Source organism: Morone saxatilis, unplaced genomic scaffold (assembly GCF_004916995.1).
Source record: "Morone saxatilis isolate NCDOM2014 unplaced genomic scaffold, NCSU_SB_2.0 Contig19, whole genome shotgun sequence".
NCBI classification, from domain to species: Eukaryota; Metazoa; Chordata; class Actinopteri; family Moronidae; genus Morone; species Morone saxatilis.
In genome coordinates, this window is record NW_023339751.1 from 17,122,712 (window position 1) to 17,137,621 (window position 14,910).

General features: G+C 39.3%; 1 protein-coding gene across 1 annotated transcript in view; it reads left to right on the forward strand.

Annotated features, from left to right (window-relative positions):
- anapc1 (anaphase promoting complex subunit 1) overlaps positions 1-14,910 on the forward strand; it is a gene marked incomplete in the record, with an annotated part of 50,576 nt that overhangs the window by 32,957 nt on the left and 2,709 nt on the right. The window contains 9 exon segments of the mRNA XM_035663937.1: positions 110-124; positions 3,725-3,811; positions 4,421-4,538; positions 7,777-7,854; positions 8,026-8,093; positions 8,276-8,414; positions 9,223-9,309; positions 11,966-12,061; positions 13,371-13,560. Coding sequence (XP_035519830.1) covers positions 110-124; positions 3,725-3,811; positions 4,421-4,538; positions 7,777-7,854; positions 8,026-8,093; positions 8,276-8,414; positions 9,223-9,309; positions 11,966-12,061; positions 13,371-13,560 — 878 coding nt within the window.

The following is a 14,910-nucleotide window of genomic DNA, read 5'->3' on the forward strand; positions in this document are numbered from 1 at the left end:
CCTGATAGGTATTTGCAGCTCTGTCGCTTTTTCCACAAGCGAACGCAAGGCGGCGAGATGAACTACGGCTTTCACATGGCTCTCACATGGCGGCTTGGGTCTACTCTTGCCTGGGAGGGGGCAGGTGAGGCTCTCTCTCTCATCTTCTTCTTCTCTCTCGTCTCTCTCTCTATCCCCTCTCCTCTCTCTCTCTCTCTCCCCACACCACACACATATATACATAGTACAGCTATTATGATGAAGCTTCTTGGCAACAGCAGCCAACTAGCTGGAAAAAATATGTTTTGCTGAAAACATGTTTGAAAACACTTATAAAATTAACTAGCATTCATCCATGTAATTACTTTCTACATCATGGAAATTATATTTCAGCAAAAAAACCACTTTTTCATTCTGCCACCCACTCTGATCCCTTCCCAGGTTCTTGTCCAGTACTATTGTTTTTATTATATATAATAACATAATATATTTTCTCAACTATACCTAGCTGCTGTAGTAACATTGACTGCTGTTGGGCACCCTGTATGTTATCTATGTAGACCAGAATGCTGAAATAGAACCCAAATAAGACACTTTAAAGGAGAAGGCTGGTTATTCTATGTTTTCCTTCTACTTGTCAACAAGTACCATAAAAAGACCAAAACCAACATGGCGTTAGTCTGTCTTACAATGTTTTCTAACTTCCCTACTCTGTCTGTGGCACTCAGCTGCGGGCCCATTGGTTAAAAATGGATCATAAATATATACTTAGAGCTGGGCACTGTTAGTTTTAGTAAATTATACAAAATAGTACATATATTGGGGAATTTCAGCCGATGGTTAGACATCTGGTATTACACATGGGAATAAGATGTATCAGACTTTGGCTCCACAGGCATTTACATGGGATTTCTTAACAATAGGGAAAACACCAAAAAGGACACTGTGAACATATTCAGTTCGGTCTTGTGGACACATAAAATACTTGCAAACACATATACAGGCATATACAAGAAAAGGTATAATGTATCGTCATCATTTTAAAAACATTACCATTCCTTCTGAGGAAACCTAGAGCAAAGCACTGAGCATGCAACTGTCCCTGAAAAATACACTTTTTTCTCATTTTCTACATGTAGCCTCTCACATAGACACCTGAATCTCTGTATGCCAACAGTACTCAAATCAAAACACACTCACCAGATTTGGGACTGGTGTTGTTTGTGAATGACCAGGTGCACACACACTGTGTGGGTTAGGCACACAAATACACACAAGTCTGTTTTGAGTGCTGTCTTGTGCATAATGAAGGACATTTATACACACACACACCCACTCAAGCCAGATTCCTCCACCACTGTGTATTTTCAAGAGAAACAACAGCTCCCACTCTCTCATTACATATTGCGAATGTTTCTCCACCTACAGCCGTAATCAGACGAACCTTTTGATCATGTTTTATTTTAGACCTGCCAGCTGAACGCTCACGCAGCTGGAGGGACTCGGTTTGAATGTCATGCACCGTAGTGTGTGTCTGTGTGTGTTACTATGGGTCTGCAGAGGTTAAGGTTCATGCTGGGAAGCTGACTCATGCCATTGTAGTATTGTTGCGTTTCCTCCATTCTCTTCCCTCTGCTCGTCTGTCATTCAGTCCCAACCTGTTTGCATTGAACATTTTTATTCATATTTGCTTTCAACGTGTTTCATCGTTATCGCTACGTCGCTGTTATTCATTTGTTCTCATTCATTTCTCACCTTTGCTTTTCCTCATAACCGCTAATCTATGTCGTGTGGCTTTCTCACCTTTCCTCCCTTCCTCCCTCCCTCTCTTTCTGTTTGCTGAGTTAGTTTCTCTTCCCATTTATTAATTTTTTTTGGAAGAAAACTGAAGTGAAAGTTAGGTTTTCCACCATAGTCACACATTGCGTTATGACTATTGATAGCTATAGCATACAGCCTTTTTGTATCGAAGGCTGACAGGGGGCTTTGCGTGTTCTTCCCACGTTCACATGGGTTTCTTGTGAGTGCTCTGGTTTCCTCCCAAAGCAAACACTAGCATCTAAGGTATTATAAATACTTCTGCTGTTGCCCTTGACCAAAACACAGGCCTCAGAACTGGAGTTGGTCCCTTGTAGCTGCCCACTGCTCCTAAAATAGTTAGTGTGGGTCAAATGTGCAGGACAAACTTCCCCACAAGGACTAATAAAGTATAACTTGCATATCTTTTATGGGTAGTAGAAAACAATATTAAAACAGCTAAAAGTTTTATTTTCTGCTGCACATACTGGACGGTCATTCCTCAGAGATTGTAAATGTTGAGCCCAGCATAAAAGGAACTGGTGACTCAGAAGAACTGCTTTTAACGGCTACCATCGTCCTGTTGATGTAGCAGAAGTGGACCAAACTGTCAAAGCAGGAAGTCTCTGTTTCTAATGTTGCTGTTAGTCAGTTTGAAAGTTGTGAAGTGGCAGGTGTCAGTTAATGGTCAGAGAAAAGCTGTGATGTGTTGGTTGCTTGGAAATGTGAGACTCTTGATGCCTCACAGTTCGACAAAGAAGTTTTTAACCATATTTGGTGAAGAGTAAAAATGTGTTAATTATTATTGAAACATAGGTAAAAGGCAGGAAAAACCCATACATTTTTGAATAATACTAATCATCATGTTTTAGGGCTTCAGCTAAATATTATTTTCATTATCAATCAACCAGCCGATAATTTTCTCAGTTAATTATTTGGTCTTCGTGTGTGTGTGTGTGTGTGTGTGTGTGTGTGTGTGTGTGTTATCTACAAAGGGAACAGATCCTCTTTCACACAGTCCACCATGTTTAACCGTCATGTTTCTACAGAAGCCCAGAACAGCCATACCAAACACTCGCTCTAGATAGGGACTTTCACTTAATTTCTCCTTAGGAAACCTGAGCCGCATTCATGGTTGAAATCTGCACTTTCACTGAATCCTACACACTGATCCTTTAAACAATTTTAGTACAAATGCAGAGTGCCATTCTCAAAATCGATACTGGATTTCAATTATTCATTAGTCACTGATATTCATTTGTGGATTTGGACCAAATTTGCTCCAAAACATGCCTGTTTATCTTCTCCTCTTTAGGTTGTCTAAATTGTGAACTTGTGGGGAAAGAATGTAATGTTCAGTGTGGTGTTGGAGCCTCTTAAACATCCCCCCAGCAGCCTTTTAATTGAAGAGCAAAATCCTTTACCTCAGTTGACCGTTATTAAGTACTAAGTACAAATAACCTTCCATGTACAAGCAGCATTTATTGTCGGACCCAACTTTATTGTAATGACCCCATTAGTCAAAGTACACACTTAACTGCCAACTATTATGTTTAAGAGGCTCTGTTGTGGCCTGTGATGACGCTGACTAGATTACAGCACACACCTGGTTTCACTAACAGAGAGGGTTTATGAAAAAGTGTTTATTTTGGAGCAGTATGTCTTTCAAAGTTGTGCAATATTGACAGTGCTTTTTGTTTTGTCATGAACACTGTAATTTAGATATTTTTATTCTCCTCCAAAGTATACTTCACATACCCATCAATGGGTTTGTGTGAGCGTTGGTTGGCATTTTTTGATTATGACTGTTGCAACAAGTGGGCAATTTTAGTGCACGTTAGAGTTTAATGACGTGTGTGTGTGTGTGTGTGTGTGTGTGTTTTGAGAGAGAGAGAGAGAAGAATGTATTTTCATTATTTGTGATGTTTTTTTAATGTTGTCATGTTAGGTACACCCTGAGCACCTCCAATTCAGCCATCGCTGCTCTGCTGTGTGCCCTGTACCCACACTTCCCTGCTCACAGTACTGACAACCGGTGAGAACAGCACACACAGTATGATAACGAGACCTTGGTAAAATGTTCTCTTTGTCTATGTTTGCTGCTGAGTGGGGGATTTTTGTCACATGTGATAGTCCAAAGAGTCCTAGAAGGTGGAGATGTGTATGAAGATGAGAACATGTTAACCTCAATTAGTAATGGACAACCTGATGTGCCTGAGGTCGTATAAGTTAGCTGCACCAATGCAACCCCTTGAATTATTTGTTATTACTACTTACCTACTACACAGGTAGAGCTGAGTTCCGTTCACCAGTTTCACTTTGAATCCAGTTCCTGGTCTGCAAACAACATGGATTTGTTGAGCTCAGACAATCAGTGCTTTTTTTATTTTTATTAGCAAAGACCAATGTTGAAAATGTGGAACATGGGTTCTTAAATGCAGGGGTCACAACCCAACCTATATAATGGTAATTAACAACATAATACATAATAACATAATTTGAAGTGAAATAAAAAATTATTCATTCATTCAACTCGAGTGCTTATCTCTTCACTTTATTAGAAGACAATATACTTGATCTGTCTGGCCCTTTCATATTTTACTGTAATCAAAATCTGTGTGTTCATGTTGCTTTGTTGCTGCAGCTACCACCTGCAGGCCCTGCGGCACTTGGCTGTGCTGGCTGCAGAGCCACGCCTGCTGGTCCCTGTGGACGTGGACTCCCTGAAGCCCTGCTACGCCCTCATAGAGGTCACCTACAAGGTAAGTTCATAAAGGTTGGTCAGGCTGACACAGGTAGCCACAAATCTGTGGATGGAGGAGAGTTGCCCTTCCCTTGAGCAAAGCACTTGGGCCAACACTGCTTTAGTGAAGAGGCTGATTTTGTAATTCGTCTTTAAAATGGTGTCACAAAGTGTGTTAGGAGTTTGACAGTTTATTAGTGGTTATTTCTACCCACCTATCGTCATCATGGGTGAACATCGAGGTCTGACAACATCCAAATTCACAAGCTGACATGACAAGCTCATTTTGCCCTATGTTCTCTTTAATATTATAGAATGAAACATGCAACAAGTACAATTTGTACAGTTTTTGTGACGCATCGCATTCACTTCCTCCCTCTCTCTCTCTCTTGTTCTCTTTGTCACACATACTTAAATTGTCTTAAATTGCACTTCCTCCTGACGTGTTTTGCATGCAAACACATATGCACACATATATGCTAACATTGTCTGTAATGTAAAACGTGTGCTCGTTTCAGCTCATTGTGGTGTACAAGAAAAATGCCCCTGTCCATCAGACTAGCACCTTCTGCTTTTTGTCAGTGTCATTGCTCTTAGCTAGACGGCTTCCTCGAACTCACAGTTCAGACACTTGATGCGTAATTTGTGCTCACAGCTTTTAGCCAAGGTCAGCTCTCTGCATGCAACCAGATAGAATAAGTTCACACTTTCTGAGAATTAATCGAATAGAGAACTAATTTCCAACTTTTTACCAAGAAAAACCAACCCTTTGAAGACACATGAAACAATGCTCTCCCCTCATTCTCCTTCTTAGTGTAACAAACTGGAGATATAGTGAATCACTTTGTCACAGAGAGAGAACTTTAAAAAAAAAAAATGGAATATGGATGTCCCTTGCAACGTTATATGCATGACAGTGTTTACAAGTACACGACTTCCGCATGTTACTGTGCTAAAGGTTTTGGATTGGTTCTGCAATCAAATTGTTTTTATTTATTTTTTTAACTCTAATTGTTTCCACCCAGTTTTAGCAACTAAAGCTAGGAGAAGGTCCTCAGTATATTGAGCGTTTAAAGATTGGATTGTGAGTTTAAATAGTTAGATGTTTACATTAGACCATATTAATTGAAATATATTTCACTTGCACTTTGAAGCTGTTTGGAATAACACTGTATTTGATGTACATTGGTAAAAGGTCCCTTGGGTACATTTAATGTATTTAAGCTAAGCCAAAAAGAAGAAATGTTCCCAAGGGAGATTTTCTAGTTTTTGTCAATAGCTTCTTTCTTTTCAAACCAAATTTATATTTATCTGGGCCTCCTCCCATTATATACTCAGCCTTCAGTTAAATTAACCTTGTAGGACAGTAAACAATTGACCTTTAGTTAACTAAAGGCTATAAAAATAGTTTTACAAACGTAATTCTTGTAACAGACAGGTTTTGACGCACTCTGTGGTGCAGTCCTCACTTTTGCTCAGACTTTCGGTTTTCGTGACCTTGCACAAGACTACAGTGAGTCTATTCATTTTGGCCACAGTTATGTCATTTGGATCAGGAGCACTCATGTGAAGCAGGAAGGCGGCATACAGTGGTCTGTCCCGATGCCCCACTTTTCAAAAAATGTAATGTTTAAAAAGCAATCATTCAAGTTCACCAGAACATTAGATGCTTATGTGAGAATAACTGTAGATGTTTTTCTAGTGTTCCATATTTACTCAGTTATTATTTTTCCAGTGTCTGTCTGGAGTGCTCCAACATTTTCAAACATGTACATTCGACAGGCATTGTTGCAATACTGTAGGTGTGTCCTCACAGCTGCAGTAAATAGCTCCTGAATTACAGGAGCGGTTTCTCAATCTCCCTTTGTGAGGTTTCATTGCTGCTCTGTACAGATGTGGCAACTTTAGAAGTCTTGTTCGGTTCTCCAGTTGTTCTGCAGCACTGTGAGGGAGGCCCTGCTACATTTGTAGTAGCATTGATTATGTTTTTTTTTGTCATCTAGAATTTTGATTTAAATACTTATTGACTGTAAGGAGCAATTAGAAAAATACATTATGTGTTTCTGAGTGTTCAGTAAAAGTAGGCCCATTATAAATGTGTGCTATAGCAGAATGTGTGACATGTATGGAAAATTGGGAAACACAGAGAAAGGTAGAAATGTACACATCCAATGAGAAGATAGGTGGTAGAGTTTTTTATAGACTCAAGATACATTTTTCTAGTATTTGTGAATGAACACCTCAGTTTTCTGCAAAAACTAAGGTACTAAAGTACTTAAGATTTGTAGTATTATGGGCAATGCACACAGAGTCAAAACACCCACACCCATTGTTTTCTGTGTGGACCCAGCTCAGTGTTGGTGTCTTTTTGTGTCAATACGGGTTGATGTGCATCATCTCATCAGCACACACCGCTCTCCTATCTCCCAGCGTTGATGAGCATCAACTATGCAGAGAAGCAACTATTTTATCATATATGCTTGCTGTATTATGACACATTTCGGCTACTGTAACTTGACTGCTACTTCTGTCTATTTGACACATCCGGTGGGGGCCATGGCAATAAATCATGTGACGCTGACAGTAATGCAGCTGATGTGTGTTACTGAAAGCTTTCAAAACAACAGATTTTTTTAAAATTCTTGTTATTTGTTTGTTTGTTGTGGATACAAGAGAGATCACAGGAAATGAGGAAGAGAGATGCAAAAAAAAAAAAAAAAGCTACCCGAATAGTTTCAAACGGGGCGTGTGGACGTTGCGGACCAACCCCCCAGAGTACATTTAAACTCCCGATATTTCAGTGTTTGCACTTATGAAGGATGCTAGAAGGTTAAAGATGGAGGTTGTTGTTGTTCACAGTGTGGACCACCTCTGACAGCATTCCTCACTTCAATTTAATTCACAGCAGAAAGCTCAGCTTGACACTGTGAACGTCCTCAGTCATTACGTCACTCGTCATGTTAGGGAAATACAAACATTCATACACATTTTACATACTGTATGAGAGCCCATTAAACTAAATTCATTTTTTAAAATTAAAAAATGTTTTTGGTATTCTGCTGTTCTGTATTGCTACTTCTTGGTAACGTTATGTATGAGTGCAGTAAACTGTTTCATTGCTTAATGAGAAATACCCAGGATGTGTCTCATATAGCTATGTAGCATGTAGCAATATTGCGTATTATTACACTTAATTGCAGCTGTAACTTTCATCTGTGAGAGTGTGAAAAGTATGTTGAAATTTCCTGTTGTTTCAGGAGACCAAGTGGTACGATGAGACGACCGTACAGTTGATGGCTCCCACCATGCTTCCTGAGCTGCACCTTCTCAAACGGGTAAAGTCTGAGAGCAACATTTCACAGCTTCTGGACCTTATAGTTCAGTGGAAACTAGAGTAGTTCAGTATTGCTCCGTCTCTGCTAAGGATTAGCTAATTGATAAATATTTTACCATAAAATAAATAGAGCACGTTCTGATTTTGCCTTATTTTTGTTTATTTGTTGCAGGTAAAGGTGAAAGGGCCACGATACTGGGAACTGTCTGTAGACCTCAGCAAAGAAACGCAGCATCTAAAGTTAGTATTGAGCGAATGACAGTAAACGTCATTTGTTAAATTCTTAAACAGAAGTTTTAAAGGCAATCATTTAATGAAACCACGTGTGCCACAGATGGATTAGTGGAATCCAGGTGGAAGCTCCAATCTCATGCATTGATTTGGTTGACTTAAAGGAAAATGTCTCTATATATTTCCCTCAGGTCCATCCTGTCCAGAGATGGGGTGTTGTATGTAAAACTACGGGCTGGCCAGCTGCCCTACAAAGATGACCCTCAAGGCTGGAAGAGCTTGCTCGCCTCCGCCGTCAACCACCGCAACTCTGGAGTCAGGGCCTTCAAGGTAAACACGTGTCACACATACCCAATAACACCAACATCCATCATTTCAAGTCCTTTTCGTTTCTGTAGAGCTGAGTGAGCTGGTGGCCAGCTACATACAGACTGAACACTTTGAAATCTATTAATCTATTAATCTAATATATTTGTTTATATGCAGGCTGTGTTGCTACAAAGACCCAAAGGAAGTAAAAAATACTGTGTGTGTTGAGTGGGGAAGGTCTCATGGCTGATTGTTGTATAATAATAATAACACAGGCATTGAGATTTGTTTTTGTTATTATGTCCAGCTAGAAATGTCCTTACATGTTAACAATATAGACCCCAATTGTAATGTATTTTGCCTTCAATCTAATTTCCTTTAATAACTCTATTTGAAATAGAGCAACACATTTAAAGAAAAAAAGCCTAAAAATAGTGGAATTGAATCGACCACCTCCCCAGTGGCTGGTTGTGTCCAGTCTTGGCAGGTTGTCACTACAGGTTCATAAGGCAGCTGTGTGAATGACAGACTATTACTGGTTCCCTGATGGCCTCAGTGTATGCCGTCAATACACCTGCAGGTCCCGAAGAGGAGGAAGGGGGGCTCAAAACACAAATTATTTATTCCACTTGTCCTCACTGTCCTTCCTCCCCCCTCATCTTTTTCTTCTTAAGCATCCATCTTTCCTGCTGCTTTCTCCTTGTACCTTTTTCTTCCATTCATCTCTCTGACCCTCTTCTGCATCTTTTGTATCCCTTCTTGTTTCTGTATATGTCCTTTGTGTTGGTTCATATAAATAAGTTTACAATTGAATCGTGTGTTTCTGCAGCCTGAAGCCATCTCTACATTCACGTCAGAGCCTGCCTTGGTCTCCTTTGCAGAGTTCTTCTGTAAAACATCTGAAGGAATGAAACACGTGAGTTTTACACACATATAGATGCAGGTGCATTCTAAAGCCAGCAATTTGGATCCTTAATTGCATGCCTTTGTATCCATTTGACTATCCTGAAAGAGCCTGCAAACCTGGGGAAATTGTTCCAGAGTTAGTACTTCTAATGTAGTTTCAAATAATTACAATTAAGTAATTTGAGTAATTTGAGGTATATTGTTTATTTTAGTGAAGTGTAATTTAAATTGTATTATTATTGTATCATTAAGATCATTATTAAACAACATTTTAATCAAGTGTCAGGTCAGATTTGTCAGACATTCCATGTTTTTACTCTCCAACCTCAACAGGCTAATAGCAAGCTAATGTTAGCTTTGTCTGTTGGTTTAGTTACATAACATTTACACCTGGATTAGTTGGTATAAATATTTATTCACAACTAATCTTATGTAAAAACTAGTTTCTGTGATGCAGCTTGTTTTAATTTAGTGATGTGTTAGTCTCCACTTAGTAAACACATTTTAAGGTTAAAAACTAATGAACTTATTATCTTATTCTGAGTTTGACAGGGAAACATTTATTTTTAATTTTGATAAATAAGGGGATTTTACTATGTAGTCACATTCATTGTATTCATTTTGTGTGTGGTGGTGAAAACAAAACCGTTCTCCCCATAACATTTATAAACCAGGAAAGAATAAAGTTTTTAGCTCTGACTTTAATAATGTAATGTTTTATCAGAGCCATGGTGGAAGTTGAGCACTAATTAAATAGCACTTTGCTCAACATTAGTTTTGAGTTAGTGTGTGGTTAATCTGGCTTTCACTGCAGAAACTTTCCGCTCTGTAGAAACTGAGCTCCAAACCCTTTCCTCCCAGCTAGCTCAAACACACCCAGACATATTTCCTGTCCTCATATCTCAAATTCATGAAAAATTACATTTTTTAATATTAAATTTAGAGAAAAGTTAGAAAGTTCCTGGCACAAACAACACAGAAGAGGAGTTGGTATGCCTTATCTGTCTTGGTTAAAATCATCATATACCACAGGAATAATACTCAAGCTTCTTTTCTTTTTCCGGAAAAATGCATTTTACTAAATGTCAAGGCTAATTAAAAAAATCAATGTATACGATAATTGCGACGTTATCTTACGGAGATCCAAATGATTTCACAAACGACACCATCTGTCAGTGGAGATAAAACATGATGTATTAACCTCACTTCCTGTCTGTGTTTATGTAATGAATTATATTAAATGAACTGACACCTTGAAACATGTTTCTGGAATAGCTAACAAGTTTCCAAGGTTCAGTGTCTGTGGTCTTGATAGAGATCTCGTGAGAAAGACAGTCAACCATGACTTTGACTCAAAAGGCCAAAAACGGATTTGAAAACAAGATTAATGAGAATAATTATTTGATGTGCAGCTGCCTTACATCCCTTGGGGAAAAAATGGTTTAAGATCTCAACTCTGATATTTGAAATTTTCATTTTGGCCAATAATATGGATTTAAACACAGGATCTCTCGGCCTCTGCTGCAACGACATTAATGATTCTTTAAAAAAATCTGTGTATTACTTTATAACTGCAGTGCCACTTTAAAGGTCCACTGTGTAACATTTAGGAGGCTCTTTTAGCACAAATGGAATATAATATTCATAGGTAAGTTTTCATTAGTGTATCATCATCTGAAAATAAGAATTGCTATTTTTTCTTTACCTTAGAATTAGCCATTTTTACAGACAGAGTGAGCAGCTCCTCTTCCACTGAGGCCGCCATGTTAAACCACCATGTTGCAAACCAAACACTGGCTCTGGATAGGGCCTTTTAGTGTTTTTTGCGAGTTCCGCTGACCGCTGTAGTTTCTCCTACACACTTGAAGCTGAGCTGTATTCAAACAGTTCATGCTACTACTGCTTCATGAGGACTGTGTGGGCGTTCTTTGATCAGATTTGATTTTACAGCGGCCTAATAACACAACAACCCAGCGTCATCAGATTTTTATTAAAATTGCAAAATCCTGATTGGTGGAGAGGGTGGTGTGATATCATAATCTTTTTCCAACGGAGCCCTGCCCATTTCTGAGAAGTGCAAAGAAAAAAACACAAATACAGAAATTACTCATGTGGTTTATCGAAAACAGAAACTTTTGCGTTCATGTAGGATCCAATTGCTATTAGTAGAAAACTGACTGACAAAATAGGTTTTACTTAACGTTTCTGTGCTGCAACCTGGACGATTTTTTCAGCTTTAAACACAAGGCAGCTTTAAATGTATAGCACATGTCATACACACTCAATCTGCTCATTAACTGCCTGATTCCTATTTTCTGAGTAAAGAGGCTGCTTCATCAAAGCTTCAGGTTAATTAGATGGAGGTCACTGGTTTCAGCGCAGTAAAATGGAAGAAAAATTGTCATTGTGTAGCGTAACATTCGGTAATTGAATTTAACGACATGGCAATTTTGGGTCCTTCAATTTAATTTACAAGACATTCTAAGTCACTTGAAAGTTATTAAATTTGTGTCTAGGAAGATTGTTTAGAAAAAGCACAAGCTTAAATGCACTTGCTGTTATATAAAGACGGTTACGCTTAAATGCCAGAAACTACATGAAACAAAGGCAAATTTACCGTGTGTTCGAATACTCCTTCACTCTCACTGTCTGTGTTATGTTTGCAGAGAGAGGATACTCTGGTGTTGTTTTCGGCGATGCTGTATGAATGTGTGACACAGGAATTTCCTGAGATGCTGCCCACATATATTGCTATTGAGCAGGTGACACACAAACACACACACACACACACAAACATGTGCACTGTTATCTGCTGATGCTGTTGAATTGTATTGGTCTTCCTGACTCTTACTTGTCACTGTTTATTACATTAACAAGCAACAATAATGAAGATAGGTTGCTATAGTGGTTTAATACAGAACTGCTCATACTTACTTTCACTAAGAAAAATACAGGTATTTTGGAATTATACTTCTGCAGAGATGCATGTAAGTATATAGAGACGGGTAACTGTGTGTTGCAGAGGAGCCCACACATCTCCCAAATCTCAACAATGTGTAGTCTGGGCGCCTTGGTAGCTCACCTGGTAGAGCTGGCACCCTGTGTATCAAGGCTGAGTTCTTGCTGCTGCAGCCATCGGTTTGAGTGTGACCTGAGGCCCTTGGTCCCCCTTTCCTGTCTCTCTTGAGCTGTCCTGTCCTATATAAGTAAAAAGAAAAAAAGTTAAAATAAATAAATTAAATAAGCAAGCGTATTGGTTTATCCAACATCTTGTCAGGAAGCGTTCGGGTTTAGTTACATTACATCATATTGTCATACTGTCACTACTGCCACAAGTGATTTTCCAGCAGAGCACAGGCATATTCCTCCTTAAGGCACGTAATGTCCACTTACGTTGATAAATCCACATTTTGTTTTTTCACGGGCGTAGTCATTTGTCTGCCACCGGGATGAAATTGTTTTCTGTTTGCTCTTTCTGTATTTCTTCTACATTTTCTTTACATTGTGGTTTACTAAATGTGACACTGTTTCTTAGTAGACACATATGTTATACCCCCAATCCCTACATGTATAAAAAATATGTACATGTACCTTCTCTTACATGCAGCCCACAGAAACATAATCCTATCTTACCATACTCACCAACACACTGAACAACAAACCACAGAAATTAAGGTAATAACCATTAATATCTAATCCATTTTCCAAAGTTGGATACCCAAAAGCAAAAAAAAAAGGTAGGGCACACACAGATTTCCGGGATAAAACTGACTCATTTATGGATTTGGGCCTTGTAAAACAAACATGCTAACATTTTGGCCTAGTGACCTTCATCAGAGCATGTTATATGAGTTTGGTGCAGCACCATAAACAAAATACTGGGAAGGCACATTCTTACAAAGATCTAACTAATCAAGACTGACTATCAAACGTAATGTATATCTGTTTGTAATGTTTTGAAATATCCAGTGACAACTACACTTACAGATGAAAACCTAACGTCACTGAGATAACACTTCATTTTGCCCACGTGAAGGTATGTTAACCCTTGTTGTCTCCCGTGTCTCTCAGGCGGTGAGTGCTCTGCGTCGGGGTGACCTGCTGCAGACCTTCCCCCTGTGGCAGATGCGTCTGGTGGTGGAGCTATGGGACAGCAGGGTGCTGCGAGGCCCCGCTTACAGCGACGACGCCCTGCTCACCTCTGAGTTTCTGCCCGTCATGAAAAACATGGTGGATGTAGCACTCGACAGCTGGCTCAAAGGTGAGAGGAGTGATGACGTGGAGTTGTGTTAGTGAATACGGATGAAGGCAGATCAGTTTGGATAGATGCAGGTATGTTTTAATCTACAGAGGGAGTGAGTCCTCTATGGACTTATTTCTTTCAGTAGCCCAGAACGAACAAACCAAACACTGGCTTTAGATAGAACCTTGTGGCCACTGTAGTTTCTCCTACACGCTTGGAATGGGACGGTGATGTGAGGGCTTCGCAATCCACAACTACACTGCTATATGCCACTTAATCCCACACCCACTGGACTGCATATTTTGGCTCTGTTTAACAGCAGTGTCACTGGTTCAGTATGTCACATGTTGGATGTGTTTCAGCCTGTTTTCCTGTACAGGGTGTAGCACAATTATGTCAGGACAGACTGTATAAACTCAAACAAACACACATTCCATCACTGACACAAACACAGACACACACACACACACACAGACACACACTTACAGTAATACATGTGCACTAAGAGGCGTGGGAAATAGGTGTAGTGGTTGGACGAGGCTGTGATCATGTAAACAATCCTAACATGCCTTCACTTTCATGTTTCATGAAGCCTCTTGGCTCTGGCAGATGTTACAAAGGAAAACCAAACTAACTTGACCTCAAGCATCAGGAATGTTGCTGTTCTCTGGAACTTACCCATGAATAAAATATGTGTCTAGAGCTATCCTTGTTGTTTTTTTTCATTTTAGTTTCCACTTCTCAACTCTCAGTAGCATTAGTCTTTCTCAGAAGTCAGTGCTATAGTGAATTTGGACATAGAGGACACTGTTATATGTGTGTAACATTGTTCTTACCCTAAAAATGTTGTTCTGTGAGGTTTGCTTTTAAAAGTGTCCCAAGTCAAATTCAGCCAACTCTCTCAAACTTGTCGTAAATTGTAAGTATCTTTCTGATAAAAACCACCTGTTAATGATCAAATGTCCATGAGAATTTATCATTAGCATAATCAACATCCCTAAAATTGCCATAAAAAGCTGCAGTTTCCGCTCCGTGTGTGGGCAGGGTTGATTCACAAAAATGTTCCTTGACAATAAAAAGGAAGACTTTCACAGTGCAAAGCCTCTAGTTCTGCTTTTGGAAATCGGCAGACAAAAACAGGTGTAGCCGTGTGAGAAGTGGTGTTAAAGGACACAGCAATTAGAAAATATTACTAATGGGCTACACCTGCCAATGGAGTGCCATCAAAGCAGAGCTGTACTGTGACAGAAATAAAACGGTGGTTTGACATGACGGAGATATTAGACGAGGGAATATTACACTAAAAAGTGACAATGATGATATAGTGAACAGAGTATTAACTTTGCATTAAAGGACCAGTGTGTAAGA